At 42.5% G+C, this 22,785-nt stretch overlaps 1 protein-coding gene across 3 annotated transcripts in view; it reads right to left on the bottom strand.

The window, feature by feature from the left end:
• The window catches only part of LOC135516058 (GRAM domain-containing protein 4-like), a 73,461-nt gene that overhangs the window by 40,712 nt on the left and 9,964 nt on the right, over nt 1-22,785 (bottom strand). For 2 of the 3 annotated variants that reach the window (XM_064940056.1, XM_064940057.1), the window contains exon 3: nt 12,529-12,649. In XM_064940056.1, coding sequence (XP_064796128.1) covers nt 12,529-12,649 — 121 coding nt within the window. Of the gene's footprint in view, nt 1-12,528; nt 12,650-12,943; nt 13,115-22,785 lie in introns of those variants that run through there. The other variant, XM_064940058.1, reaches the window with a different exon arrangement.

Genomic DNA, 22,785 nt, shown 5'->3' with positions numbered 1-22,785 from the left:
CCCTGCTACTACGCAAAGTTGTGAGAGACACAGGGTAACATGCACTTGAGCCAGGAAAGCAGAAACAGACAGCTTTATTTACCAGAGTGGTGGGAAATAAATGCAGTCTTTATACTTTCAATGTAGTGAAAGTAGAGCTAACAAGGATGCTAGCTAGCCATTGCGTCAAATACCGAGTAGTGACTCGGTTTGTGAAACCAAGAACGAGGTAGAAACACACAGCTAGGTCATCTTTAACAGGATAATTTAAAAAGGGATGGTGCTTCAATGGTGGTGTAACACTAGGAAATAAACAGCACCGCTTGTGTTAACCAAACAAACTGAATGGGGGTTGACAGCTAAAACACCTGTGGTGCCGTTAGCCCACTAGCTAGCGAAGACATGGGAATGTTCAGCTAACTCTGAACGATGGGAACCGATGGGGAGCTAGAGACCACAGGTAAAAGTAGCCAAAACTAGTGGAAACCTGCGGGATGCTATAGCAGTAGCTAGCGAGCTATCAATGCTAATTGCTTGTAGGCCAGGCAACAGGTGAACTGTAGCTAGTCGACTACAAAAAGTGATCCTAACTAGCTCACTTCAAAATCGGTAAAGTGAAGCTGAAGTTAACAGAATTCCTGAAAATAGAAAAGAAGCCACTCAAGCCGCTCCGTGGTGGGTGGAATCCCCCAGGAAGGGTAGCTGGTGCTTTCGCAACAGCGAATGATGATCCTAGTGAAATATCAAATCCACACCGAAATGAACAGTTAAGAGCTAGTTGTCTGAAGAAAGCTACCTAACGAGCCAGTAAGCAAATAGACTTGTGACGAGGCAAAGAATGAAGAAACCAGGGCATTACATAGATTGGCCTGTTAGAAGTGCTTGAATAAGGCTTAACCAATGACACATTGTGAGATCTGAGTTGACTGAAAGAACTACAATTATATTCTATATAAATTAAACTACTTGATGGTATATGCCCATGTTGTCATCATTCATATAACTTATTGAATATAGTTTAACTGCTGTGTGTCCTTAGCGGCATTATTACAGTATTAGCCTACTGACAACCAGGGAGATGCTGGAGGAGGATGCTGCTAGTTTGCTGCTGCTTACTGTTTTATGTATTGAGCTAAACTCCTTATATAATTTAAGCATCCATTGTGCAATGTCGTGATATCTGCAGTACTTTATGCTAAAAGGAGGCATCTGCCTGCAGAACCCAGGCTGCAGAGTCAAGAAGTACAGACACACCCCCGACAACCACACATAATAGGCTGCAGCAATAGAAACCAAACCAATGACTGTGCAGAAGCGGAATATGCAGAACAGGGAGGTAGAACAATTAAGCAACCCACCTACCTGCTATGATCGTCTTAAAAATCGACTAGTAAGCACAAAACACAGTTTGTGCTTCCAAAAATGACTCAGCTCCTATCAGATAAAACCCTGATAAAAGGCAGCATAGCTATCAAAACTATACCTGGAATCTATTACATGTATTGCAACTGAGCCCCGGAGTGTTCCGCTTCTCTTTTCTACATTTTCCTATTTACCAAAAAGATCAAGCGGCCTAGTAGACATCTGATGTCTGATCCTACTCACATAGTTACCTCACACGTATTTCTTAATGACTTATCAGCTACAGTGCTTATCAACCATTAGCACACAGGGCTAATACTGTTAATAGACTCAATAGACACCCTCTAGGCCAGTTCCATAATAGGGTCTTGAACCTTCCTGTAGTCTAGCTGTGGTCTGGTAGGGGCTTTGGTCTAGCTATGGTCTGTTATTTTTAAGTCTCTTACTGACTTATAAAACACAAGGCTAATACTGTTCCATGTTAAATAGCCACACCTAAGCCATTTGGGCTCTCCTGTGATAGAGGCACAGAGGCTGGTAGGACAGGATGCCAGGTAGCCAGGTACCCTAGCGGTTGGGACAGTAACCAAAATATTGCTTGTTCGACTAGGTGAGAAATCTGTCGATGTGCCCTTGAGCAAGGCACTTAACCCTAATGGCTCCTGTAACTCGGTCTGTATAAGAGTGTCTGAAATTACTAAAATGTAAATATAGTTTGTGTATGGTATGGGCTTTAGCCTAAGTATGCTATGATATAGGCTTTAGTTAAGCCTAGCAATCGTATGGACTTTTGAGTTCCTTCACACAACCAAGTCATCTTTAACCCGCCAACTGGAGTCCCAGTGTTTTTTCTGAGATGCAGTCTGGCTTCAAAACTGAAGGTTCTAAATCATATCTGCTTTTGACAACAAGGAGTATTTTGCGTCTTTTTATTGACCTGGCTAAAGGTTTGGAATCAGTTAGGCACTGCATCCTGCTCAATAGACTCGATCTAGGGTTCTCAAATTGTCTAGCCTGTTTTGAAAACTATTACCACGTGTCAAATCCGAGGGCCTGCTGTCCCAAACACTGCTCGCTGTGTCTATTAACAATGTTGCGCATGCGGCTAGAAACTCCCTCATCCACCTTTATGGCTGACGACAACACTGTCCTGTACACAACTGGCCCCTCCCTGAACACTGTGCTGACAACCCCACAACATAGCTTTAACATCCAGCGTGCCTTCTCTGACCTTCACCTACTCTTCAATACCACAAAAACAAGTATGCTCTTCAACCTGAAGCTACCTCAACCTGCATGCCATCTTAACATTCTCACCACGAATGGGTCAGAGCTAGAGTATGTTGACACATACCTTGGTATATGGCTGGACTGCTCACTCCCAATCCATACACACGTCACCCACCTTCAGTTGAAAGTTAGAACCAATTCTGGATTTGTACGGTTACAAAACATCCTTCACCCACTTTGCCAAGCACACCATCCAGCCAATTGGCGATGTGGTGTTACAGGCTTGCCCCCTAAACCTCCATCAAACTAGACGTAATTTATCACACTGCTATCCGCTTTGTTACCAGTGGTCCCTGCAACACACATCACTGGCCCTCGTAGGCAAGTCTCCCCTCTACCTCAGCTCACTCCTCAACATCTCCGCTACCAATAGCAACCTGCGCTCTGGTCATTCCCAAAGCCTGCACTTCCTTTGGCCATCATTTATTCCAGTTTTCCTCCCGCAATGACTGGAACGAGCTGCAAAAGACCCTCAAACTTGACACATTCATCCCACTTACACTCCTTCAAAAACATTAACTGAACTGCTATCTGATCAAGATTCCTGCCGATCATTAAGTCTTTTATTTAACTTATTTACAATGACGGCCTACCCCGGCCAAACTCTTCCCTAACCTGGACGACGCTGGGTCAATTGTGCGGTGCCATATGGGACACCCGATCAAGGCCGGTTGTGATATAGCCCGGAATCGAACCAGGGTCTGTAGTGACGCTTTTAGCACAGATGCAGTGCCATAGGCCACTGCGCCACTCGGGAGCCCTGCTGTGTTGCCTTGGACCCACTGTACATTTCTTATTGTTGTATATTTGATGTATATTTTATTTTTCCTCTAAATCATTTTATTTATTTTTAGTGGTATTGTGTGTTGCCCTGTTCACTGGTTTCAGTTCTCAATTGACTTACCTGGTTAAATAAAAAGGTGAAATAAAATCTTGAATGAACTCCGCTGTCACTCTCTTTTGTCACATACTTACTTCCTGACTTTATTGTCCCCATGGGGAGATGTTTACATGACACTGCAACAACATTTAAAGTGGTGTTTAAATACAAAACAAAATTGACAATACAACTTTCATAACAGTTACGCACCAATAAAAATAGTAAGAAATAAAACATTAAATAAAAAAAGAAAAGACAAGCCTGCTGGCCTTACGGAGTCAATAGGAACAGTCGCCCGAGCTATTTAGGAGGGATATCACACCTGGCATTGTCTCGTTCTGTTTTTCCTGCTGAGGGGTGCCCTATACCTACGCCCAGAGGGGAGTAATTCAAAGTCCAGGTACAGGGGGTGACTCGGGTCTAAAATTATTTTGTGAGCCTTACAGAGGGCCCCGACCTTAAAGATCTCATCCAGGCCTGTCCACATGGTTAGCAGATGTTAATGCGAGTGCAGTGAAATGCTTGTGCTTCTAGTTCCGACAACGCAGTAATAACCAGCAAGTAATCTAACAATTCCACAACTACTACATTTACACGTGTGTGTGTTATATATATATATATGGGATAAAGAATATGTACATAAAGATATGAGTGATGGTACAGAACGGCATAGGCAAGATGCAGTAGATGGTATAGAGTACAGTATATACACATATGAGAAGAGTAATGTAGGGTATGTAAACAAAGTGGCATAGTTTACATGTATTACACAAAGATTCAGTAGATGATAGAGTACAGTATATATACATATGAGATGAGTAATGTAGGGTATGTAAACATTATATTAAGTAGCATTGTTTAAAGTGGCTAGTGATACATTTTTACATCAATTTCCATTATTAAAGTGGCTGGAGTTGAGTCAGTATGTTGGCAACAGCCACTCAATGTTAGTGGTGGCTGTTTGACAGTCTGATGGCCTTGAGATAGAAGCTGTTTTTCAGTCTCTCGGTCCCTGCTTTGATGCACCTGTGTCCTTGATGATCTTTATGGCCTTCCTGTAACATCGGGTGGTGTAGGTGTCCTGGGGGGCAGGTAGTTTGCCCCCGGTGATGCGTTGTGCAGACCTCACTACCCTCTGGAGAGCCTTACGGTTATGGGCGGAGCAGTTGCCGTACCAGGCGGTGATACAGCCCAACAGGATGCTCTCAATTGTGCATCTGTAGATGTTTGTGAGTGCTTTTGGGGACAAGCAGAATTTCTTCAGCCTCCTGAGGTAAGTGGCCAGAGATTTGAGTCTAGGTTGGCAGCAGTCTCTATGTTAGTGATGTCTGTGTAACAGTGTGGGTGGACCAATTCAGTGTGCGCCGAGGAACTTAAAACTTACTACCCTTTCATTGTCGAAACAAAAAGCGCTAAATACATTGAGAATCGTTGAACCGTTCACACACACAGTACATGCCTCTGCTCAATGGTGTCTAAGTAGTAGCATAGTGCGCCTTAGTCAACAGCATCCAAGTTCTGCACTGTACAAACCGACACTGTGTCAATGACTCTGGTTAGTCCGACAACGGCACTGGCTAAAATGGTCCCTGTAGAACTGAAAGTAGTGATTGAGTATTGATATTGTCAACTAATGTGGTAAAGGTGATCAGGCAACACAAGAACAAACAGGATCCCCACAACACTGACAATCCAGTTGTTCCCTCACTGGCTCGCCATCTCACATAGCATGCATTCCAAATGGCACCCTATTCCCTACATAGCGCACAACTTTTGGGCCCTGGCCCAAACAAACAAGGTGGGCTTGGATTATCATCCGGGTACTGGTGAAGACCACAATGCCTTCCTGCAACCTCCAGAGACTGCTCTACTCTGCCATATCTGCATCCTCTGCTGCAGATGTCACCAGAGAAAGAGATGGGTGATGAGAGGCCATGGGTGAGGGGGAAGCACTCACAGGGAATCGATGAAAAGTGAATTCATGAAAGGCGTAGATAGGAAAGAAGCCCATAAAGGCAGCTCAGGGGGTGAGTAGAGAGCTTACAGCGAGTGACTTCAGAGGACTGAGTGACTGTCCTATTAGCACATCACCTCTGACTGCACAGAGATTAGACGTCTTCCGCTTTAATCTGCTAGCCTCAAACAGTAAAACATATAGAACTAGCACTGCAAAAGCTACTTGTCAATTTCAGTTGCATCCCAAATGGCATTCAATTCCCTACATAGTGCACTACTTTTGACTAGAGCCTTATGAGGGCTGGTAAACTGTAGTGCACTACATAGAGAATACGGTGCCATTTGGGATACACCTTGGCTGGCCGAGCGCAACCATTTCATCAGCATTATGTATTATGAACCTTCATGGGTTCTATCAAATCCATGCTGCCATGTCTAATAGATGTGGTAAAAAGGTCAATGGACCGCAGACCGGGGGATAGAAGGATGCCAGATTGGCGCACATTCAACAAATCTGGTCTAACAAAGTGGCTATTCGTCACATCAATCATGATTTAGTTATTGTAACAGGCCCACAATGTGGCTACTACAGTCCGATTTGAATATACATTTGGCTGTTATCGCAGCATAACATTTAGAAGTTGCACCTTTTCAGGTTTAGAAGTAACTGCTAAATGCTAGCTCCTGTTCGTATAAGCTGGTAGCATAGCTAGCATACAGTAATCGGTGGTCGTTTTGAAGTGTAATGCAGTTTATTGGTGATGACATGAACATGTACTGGGGTTGACATCCATACAAGCATTATACTCTGATTTTTTTCTCAACATAGTGTGAAATACACAACCAAGAGACGAAATGTATAGTTTTTGGTCGATTGATCTCTATCGCATGTATACAAATTGTTTCAGAGTTTTAGTAGCATATCATCCTGTCTAGTAGCTTGAGGTCGTTTCAGCTGTTCAGAGTGGGGCATCAGATGGACTATAGGCAATGCTATAGTCTAACCACTAGCCAGTCAAGTCTCAGCCACTCAGACCCCACATACCCATCTCTTTCTCAATTCACCTTGCTCCACACACACACACACACACACACACCTGTGCAGAGATGAACACAAAAGAAAGCAGAGATTAACAGAAGAAAGCAAGGATGAACAGAGCAAAGTTCATTTAGCTGCTAATGGATTCTCCTGCTTCACCGCTCCTACTGGTCCAATTACACTGGTAGGAAAAGAGGGGTAGAGGACAGGAGAAAGAGAGCAGAGGGGGGCCTGGTCAGGACCTGTATTACCCAGAAACAGATTCACGCTAGTTCACGAATACAACAGGCACCTACTGCCATTCAGTATGAAGTGTGCAGATGTGTTTAGTCCCTGGCCTGACATCTCTATTCTGACCTTCAGCAAGGCAAAGCTGCCATGTTGTGACAGTATTTTATAGCATGCTAAACACTAACTCAAACATCAGCTATGGAAGACTGTCATTGATAGCAAAGCAGAGTTTAATAATGCATGAGTATGTCCAGTATATATGCAGATTCTTATACAACAATCTACCTTCCCTCTCCATACAGATCCTACACAAAACAGGAGTGAACTTGAAACGGCAAATTACCCTGAGAAAAGAGTGTGCTCAGTACTAATGACACAATGGTACTCAACTCTGTAGACAACATTCATCAGGACATATGTCTGTCTAGATGAATAGTGGTGATGAGACCGTATTGTTATTAGATGCTGAGTCTCTCATCCATCTCTGTGTGTGTGTGTGTGTGTGTGTGTGAGACAGGCTCTTCATAAGGACCCTCTACAGGGCTGAGATGGACTACACCTGATTAATTCAACTAATGTCAGGAGAACAATAGCCGAGGGGATAAGAACAGACCGACAGAGAGAAACACACACTGAGCGACAGGCCGAGCAATCAAGGAATATTGAGACTGGTAACAGCAGTCCTAGCTTTAGCTAAAACTGTGTCATGTTTCCGTGAAACAGAGAATGTTACAAGCTGATGTCTCTCTGGAAGGCAACCCTTGCTCAAATTTCATCTACCTTGTTGTCAAGACACTGGACATTGGCGAGTAGTATACTCGGGAGCAGTGGGCGATGTGCACGTCTACGGAGCCAGGTCGCCACTCCGTCTGCGGCGCCGTTGTTCAGGGTCAGCTACTGGGATTAGATCCATTGTCCTGGGTCGTGGTTCTGAACAGAGGATCCGCTTCGGGAAAGTTGTATTCCTGGTTGTAATGTTGGTTGACGTTGCTCTTATATCCAATAGTTCTTGTTAGTTTGTTATAAGATTTCCTGGGGTAACAATGTAATAATAATAGATTAAAGGTTTTTATAATACTGTATAGTTTCCTAAGAACTCAAAACGAGGCGACCCTCACCATCGGCACCATCTTGAAGTCCACCCATTTGAAGGTGTCATAAGGTCATACCCCCCAAACATGCTAACCTCTCACCATTACCAATAACAGGGAGGTTAGAATTTTGGAGGGGTATATTTATGCTTCTGTAACTGTCACACATTATTCACAATTCATTCATGATTGTCACGTCGGCAGTTTACTAACCACAGCTCCTGGCAACCCATCATTACACACACCTGCGCCTCATTAGGCACACCTGGACTTAATCACTTCCCTGATTACTTGCCCTTTATTTAGCCCTCTGTGTTAATCAGTCTTTAGATGTTATCATCTCTCGTTCAGTAGACTTCTCATGTTGGTTCTTTTGCATCTGTTCCATATTAAAAACTTACTATCTGCACCTGCTTTCTGACTCCCGGCGTATATGTCACAGATTATCCGTAATCATGTGTCATGACACTAGCCCTTTCAGTGAATTGCCTGGCAGAGATGTGAACAACCCCCTCCCCTATTGGGAAGGTCAGGTTTACAATTTAACCCCCACATCATAAATTGGGTAAAGAGGCTCTCCCTGGCCATGCAGTGAGTTTCACAGTAGAACTTCTACTACATCACAGAATTTGAGAACTGAACAATATCCATATTTTGGAGAATGTGTAAACGGTCGGTGGAGACGCCAGCTACGACCCGGTCCGTTTTGTTTCATGTTTGTGACCTCATGAAAGACAATACAGCCATATTACCTTAACTCGGTTTATACAGGTGCCTCCATGAGGTTTGCACATAAATATTGTATAAAATGAAACTATAAGTGAAAAGTGATAAACCTTTAATGTGAGAGAATTGTATTCCCTTTAAAGTTTAACTACGTCATTGGCCCACCCCCACGAGCACAGACATGATCTGGCGTCATGGCACCACCTTTCCTATTGTTATGAATAAAACCCCCTCCTGAGAAAATCCTATTCAGACCACGCATGCTGAGGTGGCACAGGTTTGAGTACCAAGACTAAGCAAAGCCACAGCAGGAGCTGTGATTGCGAATAGTTATTGAATTCCTAACCATACCACGTGGAGCATTGGCTACACGGCTGGAAATAGTTAAACTCGGAGACTATCGATCCCCACAGAATAAGAGCAAATCTTGGATATTAGTCTGCAGCTAGAAATTATGTAAACCTGGGACGAGAATACCGACAACCACCGAAACATTATTCTATGAGAACATTTCTGAATAGTACTCTGAAGAATCCATTCTAACCACGAAATACTGATCTTCAGGGAAACTCGGATGAACTCTCCAAACAGACGGACAAGATCACAACACATGGGGCGTAATATACATTGAATGCAATTATTTCCGAATGAATGAGCATTCATGCGCAAAGGATTAGCATTTCAATGAATATAAGTTAACGGTGTAATGATCCCTTTTGTCTTTCCCGCTTCTTTCTCAGTCCACACCCACTTCCCTTTGTCCACCAAGCCGTCATATCGGCTCAGCCCACTAGGGGGATCTTCCTTACTGTTAGTAACCAATAGCTGTTTGTTTAAGCATTTCTGTGATTGGCTTAATCATTTATTTACTAACGAATTGGTGAATGGATGATTCATGGTTTAGGCTGGGTTCATGCAGATAACCATGAATCGTACAACGTTTGAAATGAGACTAACGTAAGGTAAAGAATAATTCATTTATAGAAGACTAATTGATCAGATATTAAAATATCTGAAGAGTTATATTCGGAAAATTATAACTTTGTAATCTGAAGATTTTCTGTGGTGACAACTTCCTAGTTGATTACATTTACATGATAAGTTTAATCACGTAATAATAGTTACAGATAATTGATTTGATAAAATAAGTCTACACATTTAATGATGCCAAAGACATGACACATGAATGTAGAAGTGTTCAGAAATATATTCTAATTTACAATCAAAAAGTGACTCCAAAATGACAATCATTATTTACCATTTATTTCTATTTGACACAATATAATCCGAAACACAAAAAACTGCATATGCACCCAACAAGTTTGTTGAGTGCCAAGCTTGAAGTAGTCTTTGCATGCTAGGAATATGGAACCAAAATAGGAAAATTCTGACTACAGACATGTAGATAGGAATCAACCAGTGCCCGAGCACCTGCCCTTCTAAGAGAAAGTGCCCTCGCTGGATTTTTTTATTTTATTAATTATTTTGAGTGAGTGAGTGAGACTGAATGAGCATGAAAGCCAACATAATTGAACTTGCTTCTCCTCAGGCCACAGAGCATCCCAAATCCCTCTTCCATTACTCCCAAGATTCTTTTTTTTAATGAATATGTTTGGAATGTAACAATTTGCTCATCAAATTAGCAAAAATAATACATTTAAAAACTTAACTTTTGCATGTTATTTCAGTTTGCAAACAAATATTTTTTATAGTAACTTAGATAATAAAACCGCATACAAATATTATGGTCTCTTTTTTGCTTTCTTAAGGCAGGTGTTTCAGTCAAACTCAGTGTTCTGTTACTCATGGGGACACCAGGTCACCTCAAAATCTATGGGGAGAGCTCAAAAATCAAGCCCCTTGGACGCTGCCATAGATTTACATTAGAAGTGCCCATCCAAGAAGGCTCAATGTCATTGGCCACAGATAAAATGGCATAAAAATCACATCTACCATAGCGTTGATTGGACTGATTATGTCAACATCTAACTATCAAAGTCTTAGTTAGCAGTCATCATGAATCAAGTCGATCTACTGGCAAACCCTTCTCTATCCTTGTCATAATGAAGAGAAATTATAGATAACATGTGCTCATTGGCCATAAACATTAAGTTGGAAATCTCAAACTCAACAATGAGTGGTTTGTAAAGCAATCACTTGCCTGCTATTCAGTGGAGTGGGTGCATGGTCCAAGTCTGGGTTTATGGTCTCTTTTCCAAGCTTAAAAAGGTTAGACATTCACATGCCAGAAAAAGGTTGAATACATTGGCCACGCTGCCAATCCAGCATGACTTCTACCACGTTCAAAAGAACTGGAAACTCGGAAATCTCAGACTTCAGGGTGTTCAAGACAATTGGGAACTTAAGTAATCTTTGTAAGAGCTTTCATTGTCTGCTTATATGCCCCTCTTATTTATCCTACGGTTCTGACTTGGTGTACAGGGAGAATACTGTCACCTCTTTCCCCCGTCGCTGTATATTTCAAGTGCTGAACAAAGTTATATTCACTACGTCCGTCTGAGCTTGCTCATTAAATGTCTTAAATCAAAATTACAGATTGCCTCTTATTTGCTTGTCGTCCCTCATGCCATAGTTTGTACATCTCAATTGTCAGTAGAAACCACATTTGTTTAAGCAAGTCAGCCATATCAGCTATGTTTCTTTTTTTAAGGCAGTAAATGATAGACAAGGCTCCGCTGACAGCCAGGTAAAGCAGTGGTAAGGATTCACTCCACGGTGCTATAATATAGGCCCTAACAGTTTGTGGGCACCGTTTGTCATCGTTATAGTGAAATTAATGTAAGTGTTCCGTTGTGGCATGCATTAACAAAAATATTTACATGCCAAAATTGCCACTGGTAAGAGGCACATCAGCAGCAGAAAAAAATATACATAATAATTGGGGGACAGCATAGCTAGCTAACTAGCAGATTTACATCATCATTATCTTCCTGATGTCAATCATGTCTTTAGGAGGCATTGTCATTAGCTTGCTTACAAAGTCTGATGAACGAGTGTTGCAAAAAATAAAAATTTCACTACAGAGGCAGTTGGTATGTTAAGAATTATGGAAGTTTATTTCTGTGTGCTATTTTTACTTGATTTTTAACAATATATATATATATTTTTTTTTTTTACACCTGCTGCCTCCCCCCCAGCCCTGACACACTAAGTGAGTTATCCAAATGCTTGACACCTTCAAATGTGGGGATAGATACATAAAGTGCTTTCATTTCTAAATGATAAAACGCTAAAATAAAAATGTGATATTCTGTACTGTCGCCACATAAGACAAAATGCTGGAGTAGAGAGCTAAAGTAAACGTTTTAGCTTCACTGTCCAAATAAATACTAGGGGAGTGTATATTAAGCACTGCAACTTTAGCCATAGCTTTAACCATATAGCTTTAGCTTCACTGTAGCACTATAGCTTTGGACATATAGCTTTAGTCCTGGCAATTAGCAATAACCTATAGCTTTAGCCATATAGCCTTAACAATAGGCTTTAGTCATACAGCTTCAGCAATGCAAGCTCACACTCTCGGATGGAGAGGTATACTGGCAGACCTGTGGATGGAAAAACTGCACGCACGTACGTCAGCTACACGTGGGGAAGCACACCCACACAAACAGCACAGTGTACCCATCCCTGAGTGGGGTTAAATGGGGCAGGGCAGCCATATTGGCCAGAGGCATTAGTGACTGACCCAGCGCAGAGGTGTGTGTGAAAGAATAAACATGAGTTAGCACAATTGAATGTGCTCCCCCTCAGGCTACGGCGCATCCCAACTCCCTCGTCCATTCGTCTCCGCCACCCATCCCTCCACCATCCTCTTTCCCCGTTAACAGCCAATCCTCCAGACCCTCCCATTCTCACACTGACTCACCAATTAATGTGCAAAAGCGGATCGCTACTACAGCAAAGGAGGATGAATAAACAGCAAAAAGTGTGTTAGAGTTGTTAAGGTGACTTACGTAGGAAGTGTTTCTCCAGTAAGGCAATCTCTAGATGACCCTTCATCTCATTTAGCCGGTCTGACTCACTCCTCTGGAAGTCTTGAAATGCTGCAGCCATGGTGAGAGCCCCCGAACCCGCCTGCACAGAGGAGATACGCACGTTCATACAGGCGTAATATCAAAGCACACAGACTGAAAGAACTGAAAGGCGGCCTCCATGGTGAGAGCCCCAGAACCGGTCAAAGCAAGAACACCAAGAGGCGAAACTGACATTAATACAGGCATGACAGCAACACAGGTACACACGCACGCCAAAACATGCATGAGAGCGACTTTCAACAAAACATGCATGAATTAAAAATTGACACACGCATCACACACACACACACACACACCATGGCGGAGTAGCTATATCTCCAGTATGATGACTCACAGGCAGTGCGTTTCCCTCCCGTTTGGAAACGCGTTGCGAAGGAGATCCCTACCGACTAACTGTCTGTCCTCTAGTCTAAACACTACACTGATGACTCAACCACTCTCCCTAACGGACTGACTCAGATCTTTAGACCACGTAACCGCATTACTCCATAGATTACCAAACTAATACCGGTTGAGCGAGATGGTGAGAGGGGAAGAGTATAGGAGCAGATGAAAAGAAGTGTCAAGAGAAAGCGACAGAAATAGGAGTGTTAAAGAAAGCGACAGAGAGAATGAAACGAGGGAGGAGAGTGTGGAAGCTACCGTGCTGTGTTGCTATTCTGAGCCACTGCAGGTTTACCAGCCACCAACTGACCAACGCAGGCAGGGTGTCCCTTTAAGAGGCTCCCGCCACAGACAAAGACACACACGGACAAACATACACTGCAGCAGTTTCCTCTCCCTGCAGCAGTCCTGACTGCAGCGTGTCTTAATCTATTATGCTGCCTGTCAAGTCCACGAGAGACACACACACCGCATGAGAAAGCGAGAACAAGGGATGAGTAGAGAGAAAGGAATGAAGGAAAGATGCCCTACTTAGGATGCAGCCAGTGATCAACAAGGGATGAAGAATAAAGGCAGTGAGACAAATTAAAGACTAAAGACAGCCTTCGCTCTGTAGCTCAAATGTCAGAGAGATGGCGAGAAGGAGGATCGAGAAGAGACGGGGGGGGAGGACAACAATAGAGAGGGATGATGAGTGAGGAGAGAAAGAGCGAGCTGGAGAGGGGAGGGGCTAGACTGGGTGGGTCTGAAACAGGAAGAGGATTTGGAAGTAAACACCTAAGTCATGTGATCTGGTCCTGAGGGTCAAAGAAGAAGCAGTGCAGAACTAGCACTGAGGAAGGAGCAGTGTGTGTGTGTGTGTGTATATATATATATATATTATATTTATTAATTCAACCTTTATTCTTATTTACAATGATGGCCAAAAGGCAAAAGGCCTCCTGCGGGTGCTGGGATTCAAAATGTAGGACAAAAAAACACAGCATGATAGAGACACCACAACATTATATAGAGACCAAAGACAACACAGCATGGTGTGTGTGTGTTTGTTGGGGATTGTTGCAGAAGAGCCCAGGAGCTTAAAGAACTAGGACCCTGCATAGAGAGAGAACCTTTGTTGGGCTAACTCTTTGAATTACTGGGAGAGGCATATTACTGGCATCTTCATTTACAAAACCACTGTTCAGGTCTACTCCCCTCAGTTCTATGCTTCTACGATTGCGAAAGTAGTTTTTCAGACAATGACTAGAAAGTCAGCAGCAACCTCACACATACAGGTGGCACAGAGCTGGTCTCATGACTGTTCCTGGGCAGAAAATATATATAATTATTAGGCTTGGGCCACATACCGTTTATCTGGTTGTTTTGAAATAGACAGTATGACTTTCGATAACAGTTGTGGGTACCCATAACCCCCCCCCCCTTAGTTATAAGTGCCAATGCTTATAAACTTAAATATAACTATAAGAAATCTAAGATGACAAATTTCCCTAGCTCAGTGCTCTAGCTATCATTTTATTTGCTAACTAAATGTCAAGAAGCTTTTTGGTTACACCAAATACATTCAATCCCCTCCTGGATCAAGATCCCTGTTGCCTAATTGGTTGTGTGTACATTTTTTTATAAATCATAAAAATATTGTCTTGCACAAAAGAGTGAAAGACCAGGTGTTCTTAATGTTTTGTATACACTTGGCAATCTCTCGACCAGCTTCATGAGGAATGCTTTTCCAACAGTCTTGGAGTTCCCACATATGCTAAGCACTTGTTGGCTGCTTTTCCTTCACTCTGCGGTCCAACTCATCCCAAACCACCTCAAATTGGGTTGAGGTCAGGAGATTGTGGAGGCCGGGTCATCTGATGCAGCACTCCTTCACTCTCCTTCTTGGTCAAGTAGCCCTTACACAGCCTGGAGGTGTGTGTTGGGTCATTGTCCTGTTGAAAAACAAATTATAGTGGGACTAAGCACAAACCAGATGGTGTTTGTGGGGTCCATTTATAGTGGTTTCTTTGTAGCAATTCGACCATGAAGGCCTGATTCACGTAGGCTCTTCTGAACAGTTGATGTTGAGATGTCTGTTAAGTGTTTGGTCTGCAATCTGAGGTGCAATTAACTCTAATTAACTCATCCTCTGCAGCATTGGTAACTGAGTCTTCCATTCCTGTGGCGGTCCTCATGAGTTTCATCACAGCACTTGGTTTTAGCGACTGCACTTGAAGCTTACCAGATTGTTCATTTTAAGACATGAAGGTCAGTCAGACTGTCATTTCTCTTTGCTTATTTGAGCCGTTCTTGCAATAATATGGACTTGGTCTTTTACCAAATAGGGCTATCTTCTGTATACCACCCTACCAGTTAAGTCAGTTAAGAACAAATTCATATTTACAATGACAGCCTACCGGGGAACAGTGCCTTGTTCAGGGGCAGAACAGATTTTTACCTTGTTGCTGGATCGAATCCCCGAGCTGACCTTTCGGTTACTTGTCCAATGCTGTAACCACTAAGCTAACTGCCACCCCTTTTAACTAGCAATACCTGTGAACTGAAATGCATTCCAGGTGACTACCTCATGAAGCTGGTTGAGAGAATGCTAAGAGTGTGCAAAGCGGTCGTGAAGGCAAAGGGTGGCTACTTTGAACAATCTAAAATATATTTTGATTTGTTTAACCCTTTTTTGGTTGCTACATGATTCCATACGTATTATTTCATAGTTTTGATGTTCTCTATTATTCTAAAGTAGAAAATAGTCAAAATAAAGAAAAGTCCTTGAATGAGTAGGTGTCCAAACTTTTGATTGTATCCATCCATCCATCCACACTTATTCTGTTTAATGGCGCCCCTTATGTAAAGTTCCAGTAATACAGTACAGAAACGGTATGATAAAACTGGATACCGCCCCAACCCTAATAATTATATCTGTGGCAGGAAATTAAACATTCAATCAAACCACAAGCTGGCTACATAAAGGTACATTTGATGTTTGGTTAAAGGGGAAAACAATTAGCCATAAATATCCACGATTAAAATCTAGCTGTGTGTTTCAGCCCAACAGGAGAGCGTTTCCTGATCATGACTCATCGGTGCTGAAGCAGGTGTCGTATCATCAGCGGATTGGCATAAAAATGGTTTTGTCCAATTGAAGACCAATAACAGACCAACAGCACAGAGGCAGACCACTCACAATCAGACCCTGTGGGACATAATCAGAGAGCACTCCTAACAACAGAAAGATATCATCCCTATTAGAGCATTGCAGATGACAGATCAACCCACCTGGGCTGCTGTGATGGGAGGGAGTGAGGGAAAAAGGATGGATGTTTTATAGCAGAAAACATTGACACACACACACATATAATTTTTTCCAGCTCTAGTGCCCAGTTGGATGTGTGCAAAACAGTCAGTTCATATAGGGAGCAATAAGGGCTCCATTAGCAAGTTGTAGGCTATAGCCCTCAGGCGTGGCCTGATGAAGAGCAGAGTAGCTGGACTGGAGTGCTATACAGTCGGCCAGAGACTACTAAGGTAGGTGCCTGTTCGCGGTGATATAATTCCTTCCATGTTAGAAGGTTAAGCAAACAGACAGCGCCTTAGCAAGGCCTGGAGTTTAAAAAGCAAGTCTAGTCTTACCTCTGTCTGCCAGAAAAGGCCGGTGTTTCTACTGCTTCTATTCCTCTTGGTTCGGTTACAGGCCATGTAAATGACTTGCAAAACACTCCTGCTGAGATTTGCTCTACTTAGAAGGGGATTAAAATGGGCAAAACCATAACATTACAGAAGCATGGAATAGATTCATGGATTGATCAGAGTTTGAGTCAGCTGTTACAGTATTCCTGCTCAATAGAACCAATCCGGATAGTTACATAGTTAAGCTAAATATGGATTAGAATGTGTCGGTGACTTGTACCTTTGCAGAAAGCCTTAAAAATCAGGAATGAGGACAGTGGATTGACATGTGGATAATCACTTGCACCTACAATCTGTGTTGTATGAGATATTGAATGAGAGCGAGATAGGACATTCTAGAATGTCCTGAATATCTCAGCTGAGGAATTGCCTCCCGTCGTGTTATTTGTTTTGGCTTATTCTCCCCTAAGCTACAGACCGACTGAGACATCTTATTGAGCTGAAAATAAACATTTACTCCACTTCTCATCCATCAATAGTGTTCTCCTGTCAGCTAACCCACAGAGACAAGACAGAAAGGAGAGACAGAGAAAACAACTATTTTTGCATCCTCTGATGCCAGAGGCCATCAGGCATAAGGTGATGTAACGCTAACACCACAGTAACCTGAAGCAGCAGCAGTACTCTAGGCAACTGGGAAGCTGGCGTGGAAATGGTTGGTGACCCAGTATCTCTGGCACTGGTTCTAGTGCAGCCTTAATCACAGAGGGAGGACATTTTGAGTGTGCTGTGGCCAGAGGATTAATACTCGTGACCAGGGCCTCTGTGCCAGTTAACCAGTAAGAGTAGGGGTGTGAAACTCATTTCCCCAGGGGCCGCACTCAGTCTTCAACAAGGTCTGCAGGGCAACACTTCATTTATTATACTTCCTTGCCCTCAAAATTAGCAAAATAAATATTTTTCCATCACTTTTGGAACTTTATATTTAGTTTTGATGATTGTTGGCAAGCAGCACAAAGTACACCAACCACAAATGTAGGTCCATTAAGTCTACACAGTTTTGATGTGGTTTTAGTCATTTCAAAGTCAACAGAAGTTTCCCCCCCAAAAAAAGCCACCTGCGGACCAGATTGAAAGGGCTAGAGGTCCGGGCCTTGAGTTTGACATGCGAGTTAAAGGTCACATACAGGGGAATGGGAGACTCAATAGTCTAGAGTCCTACTCTCCTTGTTTCACCTTCCTAGCCTGTATATGTATCCAAATGCCCCTGTCGGACTCATCTGCTCTGACAGGCGCAATAAGGGGAGGAACAGGGAGAATACAGTGGAGGGTAAAGTATGTGTATACAAAGCCTTCGGAAAGTATTCAGGCCCCTTCCCTTTTTCAGTCAATCTACATACAATACCCCATAACAAAACAAAAACTGTTCATTTTAAAAAATATATAAATTAGCAAACATTTCTGAAATATTACATTTAAAAGCCACCTGCATACTTTGTTGAAGCGCCTTTGGCAGCGATTACGGTCAAGTCTTCTTGGGTATGAAGCTACAAGCTTGATACACCTGTATTTGGGGAGTTTCTCCCATTCTTCTCTGCAGATCCCCTCAAGCTCTGTTAGGTTGGATGGGGAGCGTTGCAAAGGGTCAGAAACGTTCAGGTTAAATTTCCAGAATTTTCCCAGAAATTTTCAATGGGAAGTTAAGCCTGGGAATTTGGGGAATTTTGCTTAAATTCATCAAAAAAGTTAGCTTATAACAGTGAACCTTTTTTGGAGAATCACAAACATGTGATTCTCAAGATCTCGCACAGTAATGAGATGCTATTGAGCCCAGACTACGACACTGTCTGAGCCAAGGACTACATGCTTTCTGGTAAGTTTTGATTACAATACTGGGTGGGGTGAATATATTTGATTACATACAGTGGGGAGAAAAAGTATTTGATAACCTGCAGAATCGGTAGTGTTTCCTACTTACAAAGCATGTAGAGGTCTGTAATTTTTATCATCATAGGTACACTTCAACTGTGAGAGACAGAATCTAAAGAACCTAAAATCCAGAAAATCACATTGTATGATTTAAGTAATTAATTTGCATTTTATTGCATGACATAAGTATTTCATATATTAAGCTCTGCTTTTCTGATGTTTGGTACAGAAACATTTGTTTGCAATTACAGAGATCATACGTTTCCTGTAGTTCTTGACCAGGTTTGCTCACACTTGCAGCAGGGATTTTGGCCCATTCCTCCATACAGACCTTCTCCAGATCCTTCTGGTTTCGGGGCTGTCGCTGGGCAATACGGACTTTCAGCTCCCGCCAAAGATTTTCTATTGGGTTCAGGTCTGGCCACTACAGTACCTTGAGATGCTTCTTACGGAGTCACTTCTTAGTTGCCCTGGCTGTGTGTTTCGGGTCGTTGACATGCTGGAAGACCCAGCCACGACCCATCTTCAATGCTCTTACTGAGGGAAGGTTGTTTGCCAAGATCTCGCGATACATGGCCCCATCCATCCTCCCCTCAATACGGTGCAGTCGTCCCCTTTGCAGAAAAGCATCCCCGAAGAATAATGTTTCCACCTCCATGGTTGGGATGGTGTTCTTGTGGTTGTACCCATCCTTCTTCTTCCTCCAAAACACGGCGAGTGGAGTTTAGACCAAAAAGCTCTATTTTTGTCTCATCAGACCACATGACCTTCCTCCTCTGGATCATCCAGATGGTCATTGGTAAACTTCAGACGGGCCTGGACATGCGCTGGCTTGAGCAGGGGGACATGGCGTGCGCTGCAGGATTTAATCCATGACGGCGTAGTGTGTTACTAATGGTTTTCTTTGAGACTGTGGTCCCAGCTCTCTTCAGGTCATTGACCAGGTCCTGCCGTGTACTTCTGGGCTAATCCCTCACCTTCCTCATGATCATTGATGCCCCACGAGGTGAGATCTTGCATGGAGCCCCAGACCAAGGGTGATTGACCGCCATCTTGAACTTCTTTCATTTTCTAATAATTGCGCCAACAGTTGTTGCCTTCTCACCAAGCTGCTTGCCTATTGTCCTGTAGCCCACCCCAGCCTTGTACAGGTCTACAATTTTATCCTTGATGTCCTTACACAGCTCTCTGGTCTTAGCCATCGTGGAGAGCTTGGAGTCTGTTTGATTGAGTGTGTGGACAGGTGTCTTTTATACAGGTAACGAGTTCAAACAGGTGCAGTTAATACAGGTAATGAGTGGAGAACAGGAGGGCTTCTTAAAGAAAAACTAACAGGTCTGCGAGAGCCGGAATTCTTACTGGTTGGTAGGTGATCAAATACTTGTCATACAATAAAATTCCAATTATAATTACTTAAAAATCATACAATGTGATTTTATGGATTTTTGTTTTAGATTCTGTCTCTCACAGTTGAAGTGTAACTGATTTTAAAAATTAATTAATAAAAAAAATGTTTTTTTTAAATGGCAGTGTATCAAATACTTTTTCTCCCCACCATATATGAATTTTTGTTAACTAGTATATAGTAGGCTACAGCAAGTGTTACATGCCATGCCCTTCTCCCCCGATTGCCCAGTTTGGACAGGCCGCCGGCTCTAGGAAGAGTCTTGGTGGTTCCAAACTCCTTCCATTTAATGGAGGCCACTGTGATCTTGGGGACCTTCAACGTTGCAGACATTTTTTGGTACCCTTCCCCAGATCTGTGCCGACACAATCCTGTCACAGAGCTCTACGGACAATTCCTTCGACCTCATGGCTTGTTTTTTGCTGACATGCACTGTCAACTTTGGGACCTAATATAGACAGGTGTGTGCCTTTCCAAATCATGTCCGATCATTTGAACGCACCAGAGTTCAATTTCAAGTCTCATAGCAATGGGTCTGAATACTTAGGTAAATAAGGTATCTTATTTTTCTACATTTGAAAAACATTTTCCGCTTTGTCATTATGGGGTATTGTGTGTTGATTGCTGAGGATTTTTATTTATTTAATCCATTTTAGAATTAGGCTGTAAAGTACCAAAATGTGGAACAAGTCAAGGGGTCTGAATACTTTCCGACGGCACTTTATATGAAGTGAGAGGACAGTGTACGCAACGACTGACTGTCTTTTCCTGAGGCCTCCTCCAGTCAGTGACCTCTCACACCCTCTCAGTGAGCAGCTGCCCACATGCGTGGCATAGAAACACACAGGGCGGGCAGCCTGCGACATCCACACACACTCACAAAACGTACACACGAAACGTGTACACTAAAGTCCTAACTCTGCAAAGGCCTGAGTTTATATTAGAAAATCAGCAGATGAGCACAGGAAACTGACCTAAGGAAATTAGACAATCAAGTGACCAATCTACTGTTTCAATATGGGGGAAAAACACTGACTGGCTGATGGTACATGAAGCATGAACAAGTCAAGATGACAGTGCAGTTTAAAATATCCCGTTGAGAAAGTCCAAACACTGAGATCATCAGCAGTAATGATATATTAAATTGGCAAGCAGGGGACGATAAATTCAGAGTAACAATAGTGGCTGAAAGCCTATAAGAGGTTGTGTGTGTGTGTGTGTGTACTCTGTATCCCTCCCTCCAGTCAACCCTCCCTCTGAGGAATGAGTAGAGTAAACAGGAAGAATGCCTATCAAAACACCCTGTGCTTCCTTTTCTCTTTCCCTCCCACTCTTGCTGAAGTACGTTCTCCATTAAGTCTCCCTAAGGGATAAGTAATCAACTTCACTGGAACCTGTCTCTCTCTCACACACACACACACACACACACACACGTCTGTAGCAACATTAAAACAGTCTCATTGCTTTCCCCAGGAGGTGCTGGAGATGTTAAGCTAAGATCAAACTTCGGTCTGCAAAGTAGGCTAGATGTGTGGGAAAACACATCTGCCAGTAGGAGCTTTCGAGGAAACATCAAACGGAGGACAAGCGGTACATTTTAGTGGAAAAAAATAAATAGAAAATGTTCTGTAGGCTACAGTCAGATGGTGGAATGATTGTGCCCAATTTACACTACCGTTCAAAAGTTTGGGGTCACTTAGAAATGTCCTTTGTTTTTGTTTAACAATAACATAAAATTGATCAGAAATACAGTGTAGACATTGTTAATGTTGTCAATGACTATTGTAGCTGGAAACGGCAAATATTTTTTATGGAATATCTACATAGGCGTAGAGGCCCATTATCAACAATCATCACTCCTGTGTTCCAATGGCACGTTGTGTTAGCTAATCCAAGTTTATCATTTTAAAAAGGCTAATTGATCATTAGAAAACCCTTTTGCAATTATGTTTGCACAGCCGAAAACTGTTGTACTGCTTAAAGAAGCAATAAAAAAATAAAAACGGGCCTTCTTTAGACTAGTTGAGTATCTGGAGCATCAGCATTTATGGGTTCGATTACAGGCTCAAAATGGCCAGAAACAAAGGCCTTTCTTCTGAAACTCAGTCTCTTCTTGTTCTGAGAAATGAAGGCTATTCCATACGAGAAGTTGCCAAGAAACTGAAGATCTTGTACAACGCTGTGTACTACTCCCTTCACAGAACAGTGCAAACTGGCTATAACCAGAATAGAAAAAGAAGTGGGAGGCCCCGGTGCACAACTGAGCAAGAGAACAAGTACATGAGTGTCTAGTTTGAGAAATAGACACCTCACAAGTCCTCAACTGGCAGCTTCATTAAATAGTACCCGCAAAACACCAGTCTCAACGTCAACAGTGAAGAGGCGACCCCGGGATGCTGGACTTCTAGGCAGAGTTCCTGTCCAGTGTGTGTACTTTAGCCCATCTTAATCCTTTGCTTTTTATTGGCCCGTCAGATATGGCTCTCTTTAAACTCTTAAAACAGGTTTAGACATTTTTGAAAGTATATTAAAAAAAAATACTGGTCAGAATGTTTAGAAAACCCTTTATTTTTACTATTTTCTACATTGTAGAATAGTAGGGAAGACATCAAAACTATGAAATACCACACATGGAAACATGTAGTAACCAAAAAAAGTGTTTAAAATCAAAATATATATCTTATATTTGAGATTCTTCAAAAGCCACCCTTTTGGCATTCTCTCAACCAGCTTCATGAGGTAGTCACCTGGAATTAATAGGTGTGCCTTAAAAGTGAATTTGTGGAATTTTTTCTTCTTAATGCATTTAAGCCAATCAGTTGTGTTGTGACAAG

This window comes from Oncorhynchus masou, chromosome 27 (genome assembly GCF_036934945.1).
Source record: "Oncorhynchus masou masou isolate Uvic2021 chromosome 27, UVic_Omas_1.1, whole genome shotgun sequence".
NCBI classification, from domain to species: domain Eukaryota; kingdom Metazoa; phylum Chordata; class Actinopteri; order Salmoniformes; family Salmonidae; genus Oncorhynchus; species Oncorhynchus masou.
This window is presented reverse-complemented; position numbering and strand designations above follow the sequence as displayed.